The sequence below is a fragment of the Corythoichthys intestinalis genome, chromosome 16, assembly GCF_030265065.1.
Source record: "Corythoichthys intestinalis isolate RoL2023-P3 chromosome 16, ASM3026506v1, whole genome shotgun sequence".
NCBI lineage: Eukaryota > Metazoa > Chordata > Actinopteri > Syngnathiformes > Syngnathidae > Corythoichthys > Corythoichthys intestinalis.
Window position 1 is genome coordinate 16,622,972 of NC_080410.1, and position 20,317 is coordinate 16,643,288.

The 20,317-nt window shown below is 38.1% G+C and overlaps 1 protein-coding gene across 1 annotated transcript in view; it reads right to left on the reverse strand.

The window, feature by feature from the left end:
- grb2b (growth factor receptor-bound protein 2b) overlaps nucleotides 1-20,317 on the reverse strand; it is a 47,166-nt gene that overhangs the window by 11,443 nt on the left and 15,406 nt on the right. The window contains exon 3 of the mRNA XM_057861468.1: nucleotides 8,649-8,746. Within this exon, the coding sequence (XP_057717451.1) occupies nucleotides 8,649-8,746 (98 nt within the window). The remainder of the gene's footprint in view (nucleotides 1-8,648; nucleotides 8,747-20,317) is intronic.

Below are 20,317 nucleotides of genomic sequence, written 5' to 3' on the forward strand. Positions count from 1 at the left end.
CCCCAGCCATCTGTAACTCCTCTGTAGCCGAAGTATTCCCATAAAGGCAATTTTGTTTTTTTCGATGTGGGGGGAAAAAAAAAAGTTCAGGAGTTTCCCCTCCTCCAGCCATCGTGTAGCACAGTTGACTCACTCATAATGAGCAACTACCAGTGTGGGAGGGTTGAGCCTTGCAGCTGCAAGCGAAGGATTTCTCCATGCATTTTTTGGGACATGAAAAATAGCTAATACCGTAGTGACGGTATGACGCAACATTTTTGCGGTTTTGGAACCCTGACGTTTTCATACCACGGTATACCTTGAAACCAGAAATCGGCACATGCCTATTCCCTACCTAAGCAGCCAAATTCAACGCATCGCCATATTTGTTGGATTGGGCACTACCTTTTGCCCTCATGTCATCACGCTCTCCTCATCATATCACCCACTCTGTAAATATTAAAAGTATATCCAGCTAGTTTGATAATAACCTCTTTATTTGTTCTTTAGTAGAGATGTGATCGAAAATTTGGCACTGAAATCTTTCGGCCGAAAATAGCTAAAATTGCATTTTCGGTTTTCAGTTAAAAGACTGAAAGTTTACTAGCGAATAGTGTGAAGAACCATAGTCCTCTTATGATTACGTCATCAAAACTCTGCGAGCTAACACTACTGGCTCAAAGCTAGTGTTGTTAATCTCACTTTAAAAAAGTAATTAATTACACTTACAAATGACTTCTCCTAAAAAGTAATTGGGTTTTTAACTCAGTTACCTGAATGTAAAAGTAATTAGGTACATGGCAAAGTAACTGATGTTACCGTTCATGTTTTTTTTTTGTTTTGTTCCCAAACACCAACAACAACAAATAGTAACCTTTGCTACAATGTATCACAAAAGTGAGTACACCCCTCGCATTTCTGCAGATATTTAAGTATATGTTTTCATGGGACAACACTGACAAAATAACACTTTGACACAATGAAAAGTAGTCTGTGTGCAGCATATGCCGTACTAATAATTCTTTTCCCCCCTCAAAATATAGCCATTAATATCGAAAACCCTGGCAAATAAAATTGAGTCCCCCGCATGGGAACTACGTACATCCCTAAATGTCCATATTGAGTACTGCTTGTCATTTACCCTCCAAAATGTCATGTGACTTGTTACAGGAGTGCTATCAGCATTGCTGCAGAGATTGAAGAGGTGGAAGGTCAGCCTGTTAGTGCTCAGACCATATGCCGTACTCTACATCAAATTGGTGTGCATGGCTGTCACCCCAGGAGGAAGCCTCTTCTGAAGATGGTACACAAGAAAACTCGCAAACAGTTTGCTGAACACATGTCAACAAAGCACATCGATTACAGGAACCATGTCCTATGGTCTGATGAGACGAAGATTAATTTGTTTGGTTCCGATGGTCTCAAGCATGTGTGGTGGCGACTAGATGTGGGAATCTTTGGGCACCTAACGATTTGATTACGATTCAGAGGCTATGATTCGATTATAAAACGATTATTGATGCAGCCCCTCCTTTTTTTTTTTATGTTTTGTACATTAGTTCCAAAATTGTTCAAAAATCCTCTCAGGGTAAACCAAACTACTATTTAAGTATCAAGTTAACATATAACAGTAAAGAAATATACAAAAATAACAGTAAATAAAAAACTCCAGTCCCCATTCTGTATCAGCAGCTTTAAACTACATTCAATTGATTTAATGTTTTGAATCAACTGTTACAGTTGTTAAATTGCTCCCGTTATTCCATAATTTCCCTTCTGTCTACTTTTGTCAAAGTTTTAAAACTATTCCATCATTTAAAGATAGATTCAAGACAAGATTCTGCCAATTTAGGAGTATTTTAGATAAAAAGTTAATTAGGTTCGCTACAACAGAGCCTTCTAGGGAGGTCTACTGCTTTAAGATGGCAGCTGTTTACTTACGCCGGAAAGTCTGTCATTTCACATCTCTGTTCAATAATACATGTTCTAACACCGACGTCGTCTGACATTTTGCATGTAGTTCTCCATATATATGATATCTACTGTAGCCATATGTTTGTAGCAACTAGCAACTGGGCGTTGTTTGTAGTGGCTGTCAGCCACAGTCAGGTATGATTTTTTTTTTTTTAATCTAGTGGCATGAGTTGAACACGATATTTACTCTCGGTCCATTCCTCATTGCGTCCCAACGACCGCGCTGACTGTGTTTTACTTCCGCTTTACCTGGTATAATTCAATAATCGGAATTTGGATATTTGTGAATCGTTCTCGAATCTCCCACGGCCGAATCGCGAATAATCTAAGATTAGAAAATTTCGCACGCCTCTAGCGGCGACCAGGTGAGGAGTACAAAGATAAGTGTGTCATGCCTATAGTCAAGCATGGTGGTGCAAATGACCCCCCGACCTCTTCAATCCCTGCAGCAACGTTGACAGCACTCCTGTCACATGACATTTTGGAGGGAAAATGACAAGCAGTACTCAATTTGGACATTTAGGGATGTATGTAGCTCCCATGCGGTGTACTCACTTTTGTTGCCAGGGGTTTAGATATTAATGGCTATATTTTGAGTTATTTTGAGTGGGAAAAATAAATTATACAAGTTGCACACAGACTACTTTTCATTGTGTCAAAGTGTCATTTTGTCAGTGTTGTCCAATGAAAAGATATACTTAAATATCTGCAGAGATGCGAGGGGTGTACTCACTTTTGAGATATGTTTGGAAGTCATTTGATGTTGAGAATCTACCGTTAAAGTTGTTAAAATTGCTCCCATTATTGCATTACTTTCCTTCTGTCTACTTTTGACACGTACAAGTTTTAAAACACTTTCATTATTTAAAGATAGATTCAAGTCAAGATTTTGCCAATTTAGGAGTATTTTAGATCAAAAGTTACTTAGGTTCGCAAGGAAGGTTCTCAACAACAGAGCCTTCCTGAGGAGTCCACTGCTTTAAGATGGTGGCTGTTAACTAATGCCGGTGAGTCTATCATTTCGCATCTAGTTCTATATACATGTGACATCTACCTTAGTATCATTTGGGCGTAGTTTGTAGGCTATCGGTTACGGTCCGGTATTATTGGAGCCACCTAGCATCGCATTTGCAATGGCGTCACAACTCCCTTCCCTCCTCCCCACTCCCGCTCTGCTCTCTTGTCTGACTTTTCTCGCGTCATTCAATCAATGTAGTGTATCCTCAGTAACGGCAAAAATTAGATTACTCACTACTGAAAAAATAAAGCCGTTAGTAACGCCTTTATACTCTAACGCCGTCATTAACAACACTGCTCAAAGCCTACATGTCCCCAGTTTGGAAGTATTTTGATGTAACAAAGAAATATATAAATTATTAAAGAAAAAAAAAAAGCTTCACCGCTGCAACACGTTCGTTCTGAAGTTGCTTTCCATTAATGTCCCTCCGTCACATCGAGTACAGTGCATTTGAGCCCATGCGCGAGTAGTTTGGAGTTTAATCAAGCCAACAGTATACAAATAAAGTAGTACTTGAATACATATATGTGCATTTTAACACACAATACGTTTATAACACGACCATTTCCTATTTTTGCCACACTTTTTCTTGTGACTTCCACACCCCATCTGCCAGTCGTTTAATCCAGCTGGGAGCAACTTCGCTTGGCTTTGTCGCCACTAAAACTCACTGGTTCTCGATCAATTCTACTTGTTGCACAAGAAAACAACGAGTCTTCTTTTGAAGAGGAGGATGGATTGCAATAGCCTTGTAAAGAGTTTTCCTAGTTTCTGCGAGAAACTTTTTGTTTTGTTGTTGTAAACTACAGTTCCACATAAACATATAACGAGATTTCATTTAGCTTAGCAATTGGAGGCGCTAAACCCATTTTTTTAAAGTGTCCAAAACGTCCAAGAAAGCACATTTATCAAGGGTTCATCTGTCTTGACGTGTGTTTACGTCAACCGAACAGAATGCTATGATGACGCCAGCACCTCTGCTATAGGACGCATTCAGAGTTTAGTTTGCCACAAAACACTCATGGTGTTTCAGGATCACCACCTTTCAAACTACCAAATTTTTCGAGCCTCAAGTAGTGTTGTTTTCGTCAACGATGATATAAAATATTTGGTCAACAAATACTTTTTCATGACAATGACGAGATGATGATGAGCTTAAAATGGGGTTTGGGAGACCAAAACATAAGACGAATGCCAATTTTTGTCTGACGAGAAGGAGACAAAAGTAAGCAATAGTTTCCATCACGTGTTCACAATGTCTGACATTGTATGTGTAGTTCATCATCATAACAGTGTCTGGTTGTATCACTCATGACGTGCTGCCCCCCACCCCCTCCCGATTTCCCGATTCACCGGTATGTCGTCTCCAGTCTCCATGCAGGATCGCACACACGGTAAAATTTGTTTTCTTAGCCATAGAGAATATGCAATGTTGCTTTAGCATTTAAAGGTCTGTGCTGAGGGATCATCACACACTAAATATAACTCGTAATGTTAGCCTCGCGTTTGCAGTAGGCTAATGCTAACTGCGAGCAGTTTGTGGCATCGCGGTGGCTATAATAATTTGAAAATAATGTACTGTTTTCCTGCTGAGTTTGTATGATCACCAAGTTGCCGTTGTCCTTGTAGATGCTACAATATTTGCTTGTCTATTAATGTTCATTCCAAATAGTTGGAAACCTTTATTTATGGAGTAATTTTTAAAAAAAATTTACAGACAAAAACATTTTTATAAACAACTAAAACTAGACGAAGTTAGTCCGGAGTTTTCATCAACAAAAACTAGAAGACAAACACGTTTTGAGATGACTAAAACATGACTAAGACTAATAAGTATTATCGTCCAAAACACTAACACGAAAATTAAAAGGGCTGCCAAAAACAACACTGGCCTCCAGAGTTGTAGAACCAATGCCAAGGCAAAGGGCATTAATCTGAAAATAATTAAATAAAATATACTTTAAAAATCAAGAAAATGAATTATATGCATGTGTATTTTTCGGCCAGATGTTTCCACTCTTTGGTTTTGGCCAAGAATTTTGCTTTCGGTACATCCCTAGTAATAATACATTACTGACCTATCGGATCGATAATATCGTCAGATCTTCAAAATCAGGTGATTCGGACGCAGAAATATGTGATTGGAACATCCTTATTAGCTACTTAAACTGAAGGTGTGCGTGATAACATAACATCACAGATGACAAAAATTCGACATCCTAAATCAGGTCATTCATCATGTGGAAGCGGACACTATAAGGGCTGGAAAGGTGTGCTGGTATAGCGGGAGAATAGTTTGCCAACTAATGAGAAATAAAATTATAAACTGTGAATTTGTCAACTTTGAAACATCTCCCAAGCGAGCTTGACAAAGCAAATGCTATGAATAACAAATGAAATAGTTTATTAGTCCCACTAACGTCAATGCCAAAGAGTAACCATTTGAACATCATTTGCTATTGCCAAAACAAATATGAAATCGTGACTTTGGGGGCGAGCTAAAGCTACATAAAATACTTAAAATAAGTTACATTACAGTGAAGCATATTTCACATAATTGTTTGGATTTTTGTTTTATTTATCTTTTTATTATTGTAAACAAAACTTGAGTGAAACTTACATCATGTTCATGTTTTCCATTCATACAGTATCTGAAAAAAGTTGCATTGGTACATCCTTAACAATTAACCCACTGGGCAAAAAGGTCTCCATTGTGCAACAATGATACAGTCAATATTTAATTAAGAACAAAATGCCTCGAGCATATTACATGTAAACTGGTCAAGCTCTAGTTCAAGTGAATATGTTTGAAGTCACTGTTTTGCTTTTGTTGAGATTATGTTGAGAAAAAAAAAAAAAAAGAATTTTTGGATTTAAATTAGTGCCATTGACGATGATAGATGCCCAATCATGTGCGTCTTTTCATCCATCTGCTGTGAATTTAGACGTTTGTCACTAGTAGACGCCCAATCCATTTGAACTAGGAGGGCTGGCAGCAAATGAACATTGAACGCTAGCCTTCCCAGTTCAATTAGATTGGGCGTCTACCGCCATATATGGAAATCAAAAAGTATTCTACAACCATATTACAGTATTAGAAATAAACGTCAAATAAGATCAGAGTGTCTCCCATTTGACACAGCTGCTACGTCGCTGAGGCTCACCAATAGTACAACATGCATTGATCACAGGCCACAAAAACCAGCAGGCTAGTGCACATATGATGACCACAATATTATGGCCACTTGTAAATTCTAACGAATCCAATTGCTAACCTAGCTTGAGTGGGATATTTTAAAATGTGTAGCTTATAACAGGACTGACATTCTAGCATCACTGCACTCCGCAAACATTACATGCAGGTGCCCATTGTGCTTATGGAACCAAACAAGTGGCAGAGGAAGGGAAAAAAAATTCCAAATTGATGCATCTACTCATCCATAAACATACCATAATTACAACACAAAACATATGCATCTCATAGAGCAGGGGTGTGCAAGTCCGGTCCTCGAGAGCTGCTATCCACCTTGTTTTCCATGTCTCCCTCCTTTAACATACCTGAATCAAATAATCAGGCTCTGCTCCTGCAGAGCTTGCTGATGAGCTGATCATTTGATTGAGGTGTGTAGGGAGACATGGAAAAGAAGGTGGATAGCGACTCTCGAGGACCGGACTGGCAGACCCCTGTTATAGAGTATTGTGTGCGAACATTACTATGCATATTTGTAGTCTCAGATCAGCCTGGACTATTTAGCACCACCTTGCTGGAAGGTATATGGTGTGTCTGACGAATGTGTTGCTCATCCCACATTCAAATTGCAAAGTAGCAGGTTCATCTATGAAAAACTTTCTCCATCTCCTTCCTCCTTTGCATCACAGTATTAATGTAGCGATTTCTACAACTACTATACATATGAAAGAATTTCCTCAGACAGTCTACAGTCAATGAACACATAATATTTAAAATGTACAGTCACTCTAGTAAACACATTTTTAAATTCTGTGGGGTCATTATTTATTTACTGGACGCTATTAGCAATTTGATGAATAATTTAGAGTAGAAAGCCAAACGACGGCTTCATGACAGGTTGTCATGAAAAATATGCTTCGGCAAAAGAACGCTCAGTTGAGTTCTTTAATGTATGTTTATCTGGTAGTTAGGAAGTTTTCTGTGGTAAAGATATATCTTATTTAGAAGACTCAGAGAAAGCTCTCAATATGAGGCAGCCAGTTCTCCACAGTGTGAAATACACCCACAATGATGAACAATGTTAGATTAATACCTGGCTGAGCATAACCATCAAAAGTGAGAATTATCTTTGTAAATCGATTATTTTGATATAGAGCTTGTATTGCCAGTTATTATGTTATGCAAGAGGTCACCATGTTGTGGCCGGTCACAGTAGTCAGACTAGAACATCCTGTGTTGTTATGCAATGCTTTTTTTGGTGTGTGTATTGCACCTGAAATAAAACTTTAAAATCAGTTATGAGGAAAAACAATTACCACACTACGAGGTCATAGGTCAAATTTGCATTTAGCAAAGTATGGGCTACTACATGCATGGTAAATTTGTATAAAAGACAACCTAATGGATCTCAATCAGAAAATCGTAATGTGGCATGGAGAAAATGTGTTAAAATGAGAGCGATATACCGTATTTTTCGGACTACAAGTCGCACCCGAGAATAAGTCCCACCAGCCATAAAATGCCCAACGAAGAGAAAAAAAACATATAAGTCGAACCGGAGCATAAGTCGCATTTTGGGGGACATTTACTTGATAAAATCCAACACATTGAACAGATCTGTCATCTTGAAAGGCAATTTAATATAAAAATACAATAGAGAACAACATGCTGAATAAGTGTACAGTGCATGAACAACGAAATGCGAATATACTGTCCTCACCAGGACGTTACGGCTCGGTCCTGGCTATACAGCGAGCTAAACTCCCAAATGACGATGCTGGACGTCCATATAATTTGCGGAATCAATTTCGTCCTCGATACCAAACAGGTTCGCATCAACGTAAATAAATGATAATCAGGTGCTTTTACAGCAATGACACAAACAATTAGCATTCGTTCGCTAGCATTAGCACATCGTTCAAACAACCACACAACTGGCTTTAAGTGTCCGATCGCGGGTGGAAAACACAACAACAACAGAAAAGATACACACAGGCGTTGCCTCTGTAGAGATTTTACAAGCATAAACAATGAACGTAAGTTCGCAGCCATGTTTCTATCTCGCCAACTCGCCCACTCACTCAAGCTGCGTAGCTGTCTGTCTTCTGGCGTGTGAGCAGTCTTCACGTAAACAAGGTTGAGTGCGCCCTCACGTGGGCGTGAAAGCGCCACAAACTAAAAGCATGCATTTCAATGTAAAAATGTCAATAATACAATTGAACACACATTGCCAAAGGCAGAACGCGAACGTGACCATAGCTATTAAGAGTTATTCGGATAACTATCGCATAAAGAACATGCTAACAAGTTTATCATACCATCAGTGTCACACCAAAATAACATGATGTCATAATGTATTAATAATTTCACACATAAGCCGCTCCTGAGTATAAGTCGCACCCCTAGCCAAACTATGCAAAAAACTGCGACTTATAGTCCGAAAAATACGGTAATTGACATTGTAGAAAGCAGGATTACAATACTTACGGATGGGCTTTCATCTCTATGTAATTCTTAGGAATGAAGCCATCTTTTCCTTGTAGCTCTGCCTTGTACCAGTTCTGATCACACTCTTCATTTAATACCTGGTGATGCAAAAACAAATCAGAAGGGTCATTCATGTTGCACACATTGTTGTTTTCGCCAACGATGATGAAAATGAAAACATTTCGTTGACCAGCAATGTTTTCATGACACGACGAGACGATAACGAGCTAAAAACGTGTCATGGGAGACTAAAACAGAAGGAGAAGAATGCCAGTTTTCGTCTGACGAGATGAATATGCGCCCATTTTTCCTTCATACTGTATGTTCACAATATGTGACATTTTCTTATTGTATGTGATATGTAGTTAGCCTGAATCGTACAAGTCCCGCCCCTGCTGCACCACTCACCAGTGTCCTCTCCAGGCTTGCTTGTTTTGAAATCACATGGTATGATTTGCTATTTTGCTTTCTTATTTTGTCAAGAGAGCACATTCAATGTTGCTTTAGCCTTTAAAAGGTTTGTGCTGAGTGATCATCACACACCAAATGTAACTCGTAGAGTTAGCATTGCATCCGCGATAGCATTAACTTCAGAGTGGCGAGCGTTAACGTTTACAGTAAGTGGCGCCCAGGTCGGTATAATTAATTGGAAATAATACATCGCTTTCTTGTGGAGAGTTTTTTTTTTTACAGATGAAAACCGTTGACAACAATTTATTTGACAGTGGCTTCATAAGACTATCATAATTATGACATGACACTGTCATGAGCATTAATGAATGCTTATGACAGATTTCATTGAGTGTCAACTGGAAAATTTTGTCACCAACTCTATTTATGTCCATTCCACATCGTTTACATCCATTCTAAAGTGACATAATTGCCGGATGACACTTGATGACATTTGTCATAAGCATTCATTAATGCTCATGACATTGTCATGTCATAATTATGATGATCTTATGACAGTCTCATGATGCCACTGTCAAATAAAGTGCTACCAAACATCTTGAGTTGAGTATTTGTTGACTAAAACTAGACGAAAACTGAGTAATCATCAACGAGAACTAGACAAAGACCAACTCATTTTGAAATGAATGACGGACTAATAATAATTTTTATCCAAAAGGCTAAGACGAAAAATTAAAAGGGCAAAGGCAACACTGGATGCTTGTGTATCAAAAATACATAATGCATGGAAATGTCCGCAACGAACAATTAATTGCGCCTCAATCTGCACTGCATTAGCGCTAGGAATCCAAATTAAACACTAACAGAAGTTGTTCATGTGAGGCAGTTGCACATTCCATTCCCATTGTAAAAAGAAAGAAGCAATTCTCCACAGTGGATGGCAGAATGCATTTGTACAAATGAAGATCACCTTTTAAATAGATTGAACTGAAACAATTTAGCAAAAGTAACCTAGCAACAATGCCCGATACAATCTTAACATTAACTCATTGGCTACTATTTGAGGGTGATAGACACTCAATCCATTTGAATTGGCAAGGCTGGCAGCGAATGAAAACGGATTGGACATTGAGTAGTTTAATTAAACTCAAACTACAGGTCGCGAGTTAATTTAATATCAGTATATGCCAACTTTGCTGTACACATCCCAACCGATTTTTCTCAAAAAATTGTTTTTTTTCTTATTAGACAGAGACGATGTTGTCGCTCTTTAGTCACAAGCTTGTGGCTGATGCTAGTACTAAACTAAACAGGCTCTGGTTGGGCTCAACCACAAAGAGCACAGAAGTGTGCATATTGCAAAAGAAATGAGCAATATGTCACAAAAGCAGGTTGCCACTTGATTGAGACTTTGAGCGGTTTGGATTTAAGCAGGAACAGCATTAATCTCAACCCTGAGAACCAGTCAGGCAGAATCCTGCATGACAAATGCCTCAGTTTCACTCATTAGAATTTCATAAGTTCAGAGACTTTGATAGCATTGCATCTACATAATTCAGAGGAAAACATGCTTTTTGGGCTGGGAAAGGAACATGCAGTGTCTTGTTCTTAAAATACTGTTTTTACTCCTCAATTTGCATCCAACCCTCCTGAAAACTGACTATTGATTGCACCCAGCCAAAGAGTTTCCCTTTTGGCTCAAGCCCATTACAAGTTGCTTGTGTCTATTTGCACCAATGAGCTTGCAGAATGCCAGCTGTCACTAGTCTTTCAGATGCTGACCCTGAATCTCCAACAAGTTTAGGCAGTGGACTTCAACAACAATTTGATTGAAGCATACTATTAATTCTATCAATAAGATGTACTATAATAGGATATAATATACTAATATCAGGCATGAAAATGGGTCAGGGGTTAAAAAGGTGAGAAGGGTGTGGAGGAAATATGTTCCAGTACACTGTACACCCCAACAAAATATTGAGCTCTGTCGACCCATACTGTGTTTCAGCAGGGCCGTGCAGAGACCGGTGGAGGGGCGGGTGCTTGTAGATCAAAAGGGGCACATGAACAAGTATTTAATACACCTTAAACCAACATAACTTCAATTTTAACCAGCTTTAGATAATAATTGGCTGCGACTGTGACATACTTTAATTGGGAGGGGGCAACAGTGAATAGAAATCAAAACTGCCATCAACACTTTCTGGCTGTGACTCAGTCAATCTGCCTCTTTTCTTCCTTCAACCTCTGCATCAAAACTTCCTTCCTCAACTTGTTCATCTGAGAACAAACCACATCAGATGGTCACTGAGCCACCAACAGCACAGTTTTCTCAAAACTATTATTTCATTATTATCCATACTTAACAACTCTAGCACCTAATGATTAATAAAGCAATGACATAAAATCTTATAGAAAAATAACATTGTAATTGTGTTTATAATTGTATTTAATACCCGACTATCGTTGCAAACTTGTTCTTACCAGGTCTGCTATTCACCCAGCTGATGAGGTATCCACTGCCTTTAGCAGCCTCATCCAACTCCTTTTTTTATCCCTCAATCTCCTTTCCCTACGAGGCATATCTATGTAATGAAATATAAATATTTTTAAAAAATAAAAATAAAAAATAAAAAAGACTCCCCGATGGCTTTTAGTTTTAAAGCTTTCTTAATTTCTTTCTCTCTCAATAACGATGGAGGTAGATTTGTGTTTTTATTATTCAATCAAAAAACAAAGTTATTTCTATCAAAAACAAAGTTGCTTCAATCAAAATACAGTATATACTTTTAATCCCCAAAAAGTCACTTCAATAAAAAAAATTGTTTTTGATTGCAAGAATAAATTTGAGACAAAAAAAGCATTTGAAAACTTTTTTTCTTGATTGAAACAAATTTTCCCATTGAAGTAATGTTGTTTTGCGTTTGGGCCACATTTTGGCTAGGACATTTGTGTCTTTATTATTCAATCAAATAAGTTGCTTCAAACAAAAATATATATATAAAAAAAAAAAAACTTTGCACATGTGTCAATCACCGTTTAACAAAGCCTGAGAGGGTTTGAGTAGACTCACTATGAAGCATTTAATAAAGCCAAGCATTTTCTTACAACTTTCTTCTTGTTTAAAAAATAATTCGGTGGGGCAGTAACATGTTTAAAACTTATCTTAATTCTTACATTTTGAAGTGCTTGAAACCCATTTGTAAATGATACTTTGGTGAAAAAAGTGAAAAAACATGTCATATATATATGTATCTTTTTTCCAATGTAAAATCTGAATAAATACATTGAACACGCACAAAAAAATGGGGGGGGGGGGGGGGGGTGCTACTTCGCGGTTTTCACTTATTGCAGCGGGTTCTGGTCCCCATTAACCGCGAAAAACGAGGGATCCCTGTATTTCTGTAAAGCTTTAAGAAGCCAGAGTCATTCCCACCACTCGTCGAGCCGGTGTTGTGCCGACACCGGCCGTCAGCTCAAGTCCCAGCCGAAAATAACGTGTCTCTGGTGGACGACGGGAGCGATGCGAGGCGCCCCACTCCATCTGAGAGCATGCCGCTTAATTTGACTCAACAGTGCGTTTCTTCCTTGATATTACCGCTAAATACACGAGCTTGACGCCAATTTAACGGGAGCTATTTTTTCACGGGAGATTTGGCTGGCTCTGGCAGTGTTCAACGCAAGCTGCAACGAATAGCAGTAACTTTATTATATCGCAAAATATGAAAACGATTGAAAGCATTACTCAGCAAATTCAATCTGCTGGCAAATACAGGCAAGTGTGTATGCTGCGCTTTGGTCTGCCCCGCTCTGGATTTGCAATGCAACCAAAGGCTCTCCAAGCACTCCATGTACACGTAAAGAGTGCGCGCGATTGGAATAATGGAACGCAGTTTGGGCCGATGATTAGTTCTCGTCAGTGAAGCATCTAGAATGATTTGCTGACTGGATTTCTTAAGTGCTCAGTTTACGTACTAAGTTAATCACATGATGATAATAATAATAATAATGAAATAAAACCTCCCGACCCCCCCCCCTCCCAAAAAGAATTTCTCCTCGGATCTACGCAATTCACGTAGGTCGCCCTTTTTGACTTCAAAACGGCGAATTTCGCCGAAAGGTGAGAGATTTTCATGCCTGTAATATAAAAAATATGCCATCAATAGTAAATGTGGCTTTGGGTTCTGTTTTCGAAGACCCTCAAGTAGGCTAGGTTCATACTACAGGTCTTAATGCACGAATCCGATTTTTTGGGGTTTTTCCTGACTCAAGTCAGGCATTAACTTAACGGTCTGAACGGGACAAATCGCATAGAAGTGGATCATTTCAAATCCGATCTGAGTCACTTTCGTATGTGGTTCAAATCCGATCTGGGCCACATTTTTTCAGAACGTGACAGGCAGTCTGAACTGTCAAGACCCAAATCGGAATTCAGGCAGCAATTACGTCAGCAAAGAGCAAGAGGCACGGAGGACGGCAGCCATGTAGGCATAAGCGCCTAGCTTAAACTCTACTTTTAAGCACGAAGCCGGCTTGACCACAGTCATAAAAAAACAAAATGAAGAAAAGAATAAGCCTTACAATTTTCAATTCTCATTCTGTGCGCCGAATGAGCAATATTTCATTATTGCACAAATGGCCGAGTCGGGGCAAACTGACGCACCCACGTCATTTCACGCACACACGTCAAGGCTCGTGTGTGCGTGTCTGCGTTCTATCAGTCCATATAAACTTTGAATATAAAACTAAACGGGGATTATTAATGTCTGTTATTTGTGTCCTCTTTGGAAATCAAAATATGATCACTCCAGAATGACATAGCTACAGCTAGCATGTGTAATTTGTTTTGATGCTTCTGCGCATGCGGGTCTCTTTGCATAGCGCATCTTGGACTGCGAATTAGTGCGCATGCATGATACTTGAACGGTCTCAATGGACAAAGGCAGTCTGAACGGGCACGCCAAAATAACAGATATGGCAAAAAGTCGGATTTGTGCATTAAGACCTGTAGTATGAACCTAGCCGTAGTGGCACTGACATGAAAGGAAACCATGTTGACCAATCATACTGTAGTCCGGCAACTCATGGCAAGAATCAAAGTATGAAACCAAAAAGTGAGCTGCAAAAAAACAGAAGAGTTGTAGCAGAGCTGTACACAAATAGCCTGTAGGAGGGCATTTAGAGTAACTACCTGAGATGTTAGAAAACCTTGAATCGATATAACTAAAGGAGTATATACTTTATGTGTTCTCCTACAGTGCTGGGGGTGTCAAATCGAAGGAATGTGTCATCCTGACGCCACAATGAAGCCAACTTCTTGGCAAGCATCACTACAACAGCAAACTAAACAAAGTTTTATGTCTTAAAATACTACCGTATTGGCCTGAATATAAGACGGCCCTGATTATAAGACAACCCCCTCTTCTTCAAGACTTTAGTTTGAAAAAAAAAAAAGGACATTTTGAACACCAAATTAATTTTTATACAGAAAATAATTACAGTACATCTGAAACAAATGATTATAACAACATATTTGAGAGAAAAAGCATGTTATTTTGCCTCATTCAAATCTTAACATCTGAACATTTAATATGTAAACTAAAGTGCAATCACATTCGTAAATGAATGTCTTCTGGTTTTCGAAATGTAAATAAACCAATCTATTGTGATAAAACAATAAAATTGCAAAACTGCATTAACTATGAAAATGAAGTCTAACTGTAACTGTAGTCTTGAAACAAATATGAGTAAGGAAAAACATTGCAATAAAATAATGCCAACTGGTTAAACTTGAGAGTAGCTGAGCTCTGCCATGACAGAACATCGCTTCAATGACATCTGGCACCATCTAGCGTTGTGAATGGGTATAATGTCTAGATCGCAAATATAAGACAACCCCCACTTTATCAGTCTTATTTCAATGCAAAAAACACCGTCTTATATTCGGGCAAATACGGTATTTTAAATGTTAAACTGACATTAAATTCCAACAAAAAATATTCCAAGTTACCCAGGTAATTTGTGGGTGCAATGCTGAAACTTTGTGAGGCACATTTAATCATTTCCCGCCCACCCAATTTTAATGTTTTTCTTCAAGACAATTGTTAGATTACATGAAATATCAAATATAATCGCTCAGTGCCAGCATACAGGGCTACATATATGAATGAATGAGTGTTTAGGCAAAAAAAAAAAAAAAAAAAAAAAAAAAAGCCCAAATGCTCGTCTGATTCGACTAATCGATAAAGGCAGCCCTAAAAACCCAATTTACATTTGTTAAACAGCAGTGGTTACTAAAATAAACAGCTACGTACGGTAGAACATATATTTTTTTCCCCCATTTTGGTTCAGACTGGTTATAATCAAATAAAACCCATTGAAAATTGTTGTCTTTTTAATTTGCTTAGTGCTCTATCTGGTGTCCTTTTGAACAGATAGGGTTATGGCAGGTTTAAATGTCTACTTGGCAGGCGCTATTCATATTATAGAGAAATGGGATAACCTCTGAAATATGTCTATGACAGTTCCGTCTCAAGGAATGCCATTGGATGATTTGTAGCTTTCTCTTTTTGCTGCTTTTCTTGCATGGTATTTTTAATCTGAGACACAATAGATAAAAGTTTGTTTTTTTTTTGATAGGCCAAGGTCCACTCCAGGGATTATCTTCTACGCAGCTGCCACTGCAGACCTCCTGTCTCACATTAGAATATTACAGCACTTCATCGACAACCATGAGTCAACATACATGGCTATCCTGATAACATCTTTTAGTTCTGTATTAATTTGTTCAGAACTGCAACCGGACATAATGTCGGTTACTGTAGAACTGCATCTACATTTTGACAGTTTACAGAAGGAACTAATGTTCTTTAATTAGTGTAAACTTGTCTGGCATTTATTAGTTTGGTAACAAGAGGAACTAAGTCATTGATACAGGCCATCTATTTGTTGAGCCTCCACATAGTGTCTCAAGCTAACACAATTGATTAGTTATGTATGCATATTTACACATACTAAAATACTTCTGGGGTATAATTTAAGGTTGCGCAATTAATCATAATTACATGTTTGGGTAGTAAGATTAAATGAACCTCACTGTAGGTGGTACGTATATACTTTTTGGGAGGTTGAATTAGTGCTGCACAATTATATTTTAACCGCAATCACGCTTTTCACTAGTATGATTAAATGAATATCATAGGCGGCGTTTTCATTTGAAATTTGGTTCTATCTAATCAGCACTTTGTCAACCAGCAGCTGGCTAGCAAGTGAGTGCATGTTTAAGACTTATTTATGAATCATATAGTACAGGTATAATGACAACACATTACTCAAAAGCGATAATCATCCGTTGTCTAAATTTCAGATTGAAGAGTAACGTTAAGGCTAAAAAGATAACATTATGCGGTTAATTTTACTTCACTTATTCTAGAAAAGCATTCATTCACATTGTGAATAATAATAGTGATTACAATATTGATTTAAAAAAAAAAAAAAAAAAAGTCAAAATTGCGAATGTCTAGTTTCAATTACAAGTTATAACAGATGGCCAAAAGATTAGCTGAAATCCTTATTCAACCTTTGTTTTATAATAGATAATTCAACCCTTTCTGTACAACTGAGAAAGTATATTGTAAAGTTCTGCACAAGAAGTAAATGGGAATCAAACTAAACCTGTCTAACTGCAGATGGAAGGCGCAAATGAGTAACGTTGAGAGATTCACAGAGTGAGACATGGTAAACAAGATAAATGCATTTGCATAGTCCATATTGGACTGAAATAAATCAAGAGCAGGGATTACTCTGGAGTGCGAGATAATCTGGGCGTGAGACAGCTCAGCCTTTGGAGAAAGACAGCTTCAAAATCAGAATGATTTTTTTTTTTTGGTTCAGTAAACATCAATTAAGTTTCATCAAATACTAAATAGACATTTAGAGACTAAATTCCAAGAGGGGTTGGATAAAACTAAAAATGTAACGTCTGCAGAAACCTTCATACAGTCAGATGCAAAAATACTGGTCAATGGATGACATTGGAACTGGCACATAAATGATCAATTATGTGACAACTGACAAAAATACTTAAGATACAAGATGCTCGCCAGCAAGAACACAACTTTAAATGAATTAATAATCATTTTAGAATTTACTCACAAAAAAAAGGGTCCAAACATAATCATTTAAAATGTACCAACTGTATAAATAAGCTAGTTATTACTAGGAAACTTGATTTAATGAAACAGGAAACCATGTACAACTACATGCTAAGGTGCTATATGCTGCATTCTGACATTTTAAGTTCAACCAAGCTAGCATGCATGTTTTTGAAAAGTGGGAGGAACTCTGAATAACCAGAGACCGCCAACATAGCAATGGGGACAGAGTGCAAAAACAACGCCAGGGCTGGATTTCGGATAAGAACTCACAACCTCTTTACCAGTTTCCATGTGTAATTTTATTGATGCAGAAACACAGTCTTTATTAAAGCCCAAAAACTAAACATACGAGCTGAACATTTCGTCAAATTGTATATATTTTCCATGGCGATAGAACTGCTCACCTGTGGTGGTGGGCGGTTAACAACAGCACTTGTCCGTCAGAAACTGAGCACGGCAATGGAGGAGAGTGACCAAAGCGTCCATCGTGGACAACATACATAGACTGGCTAGAGGGAGCTCTACAAACATGCATTTGAGCAAGTCTGCCTAGAAAAAGCAAACGTTTAATTTAAAAAAAAAAAAAAAAAAGGGGGGGGTATATGCTAACAGTTCACTTGCAGTCTCAAACCATGCATGCAAATCAAGCAGCTGCGCTGCAAAGACTAAATATTAATTGGTTTGTGTGTCATCCACCACGTCACATTTAAACTTGAGTCACATCATCTTATTCTCACACCTCATGCAGTATATCCCAAAGAGGATAAAGAATTGCTTACTGCCATCTAGCAGTTAAAGCACCTCTGGAATTGTGACAGTTTGAGTGCTTAGTGTGAAACCACTGATAAACAAGTATTAAGTGTTATTTCGGAAAAGTCATGCAAATGACTGTGACCTCCTTTAGACACAGCAGGGAAGCATCAGACCGAGTAGAACAGACAAGAGGGAGGTCATGAGCTGTCTCAGCCTGCGGAAGATTACAGTGATTTCACTAAATGAAAGCTTTTAATTGACAACGATGCTCGAGGTCAGGACTCTTGAGGTCAGGACCATGTGTGATACCTCACTTACAGAGATGAACTTGTAGTAACATAATACACAAATAACACCAACAAATTCTCCACGCCTGTAATAAGAGAAAAATGACTTATTTTTACATGAGAGTAAAAAGGATAATGAAAATAGGTTTCAGCGTACCGGATGCAATTACAAATTTTACCCTATATTTAATTTCGATTTAATGCATGTCATTAAAACACAATGGCTCTAAGGATAAAAAATAAATAAATAAATAAAAAAAAAACTAGTTGTCCCTTTAAAGGTGGTTTCTAAAAACTTTACAGTGGCATTCAAACGAAAGTAAGTCCTTTTTCAATATATTATCAATACGCATTAGTTATTGAGGGCAAATTATACATTTGTGTATAGACATCCAATTGCTAGTGTCCGATTTCTGGCCATATTTTTCGATGCTTTGCAGAAAGGGTATTTCAGAATGAGGATGTGAGAATGATGGTACTGCTTTAAATACAGATGTCTCTTTTTGGCACAGCAGCAGGAAGTGATGTGGTGATGAGGAGGAGTCCTAATTACAGCTCTCTGACTCAGCATTTCAGTCAAAGAGGGGAAGATCAGGAAGAAAAGACAGTGGAAGCCAGAAAAAAAAAAAAAAAAAACTGATTGTGAAAAATAGATAAACCCCCCACTCAAAAATAAATGGAGGACTCCGTACAAAAGAATAACACTCATTATGTCTTTAGAAAGACGGGTTATGATAGTCATCTTTATACTGAAACCAGTGAAGCTATGTGTTAGTTTGCCGAGTGCACTGAGCAGCATTTGTGCTTGCTCACTAACCAAAAGGCTTTTTGTGTTTCTTTCTGAAAAAGAAAATTATCTACTCATGTTCACATGATGCAGAACAGCCCTGCTCTCATCAGAACCAACATCTAAATTCATCAGCGCTAACATCTAATTAGCACTTCTGTTCCAATAGAGCGGTGTTTTTCAACCGGTGTGCCGTGAGAGATAGTCAGGTCTTCCGTGAGAAATTATCCAATGTCGCATTTATATACAATGTGTATCTTTTCCTAACGTCATCGGGCGGAGTTGCAGTAGCAAGGAAGGAAAGAGTAGGTACAACGTTCTCGGTCATGTGCAGATGAGCGAGGTATCGCTCGTGTCGCGTTCAAGAACTGCTCTGATTTCTAGCCAACAGCTACCTTGCCGTCCGCGACAATGTGGACCCCAGCATGTCTACTGCACATCATTTAGTTAGACTCGTCATGAGTCGATATACCCGAAAATGTCCTTTCTATTTTATCCATGTGTGACGACTGGCAATCCTCCCCCTTCTGTGTTTTAGCCAACACATTGTTGAGGACAGCAAGGTGGCCAATGGCTAGAAATCCGAGCAGTTCTTGAAAGCAACACGAACAGCTATCCAACAGTTCCATGGTGCCTAGCAAGTTTAAACGTCATCATTGAAAGAAACATCCGTTGCTTCAAGACAAGTCGATGGACTATTTTGTTTACCTTCGTGAAAACAGAAAAATACGCAACCTTTTTGAGAAAAACTACAAAGGTAAATAAAAAAGCCCTCAAAGCCAGTTACCTTGTTACTGAACTTGTTGCTGAATCCAAAAAGTCCCACACTGTGACAGACATTAATACTACCTGCCTGCCAAGCCATTGTCTGCAAAATGCTCGACCCTGATGCGGTTAAAGACATTGCTCAAGTCCCCCTGTCTGATAAATCTGAGCTTTTTCAAGCCTAACTGCTATTAAAAAAAAAAAAAAAAAAAAACAGAAAGACTGAGAGCTGTTGAAGAATATTGGCTTTGTGTTCATCTAAACAGGTTTAAGTTTTACACTGAGTAAGTATGCATACTGATAAATTATTTTATAATTAAATATACTGTACAGAAAATAATTTTTGAACCTTTTTGGTTTGTGGTGTTCCGTGAGATTTTTTCCAATGTAAAAACGTGCCATGTCTCAAAGAAGGTTAAAAAAACACTGCAATAGAGAGAAGACAGAAAGCACCATAATTTTGCTTTTCTGTGGTTTATCTAAAAAAGGACTACAACTAAATAATATATC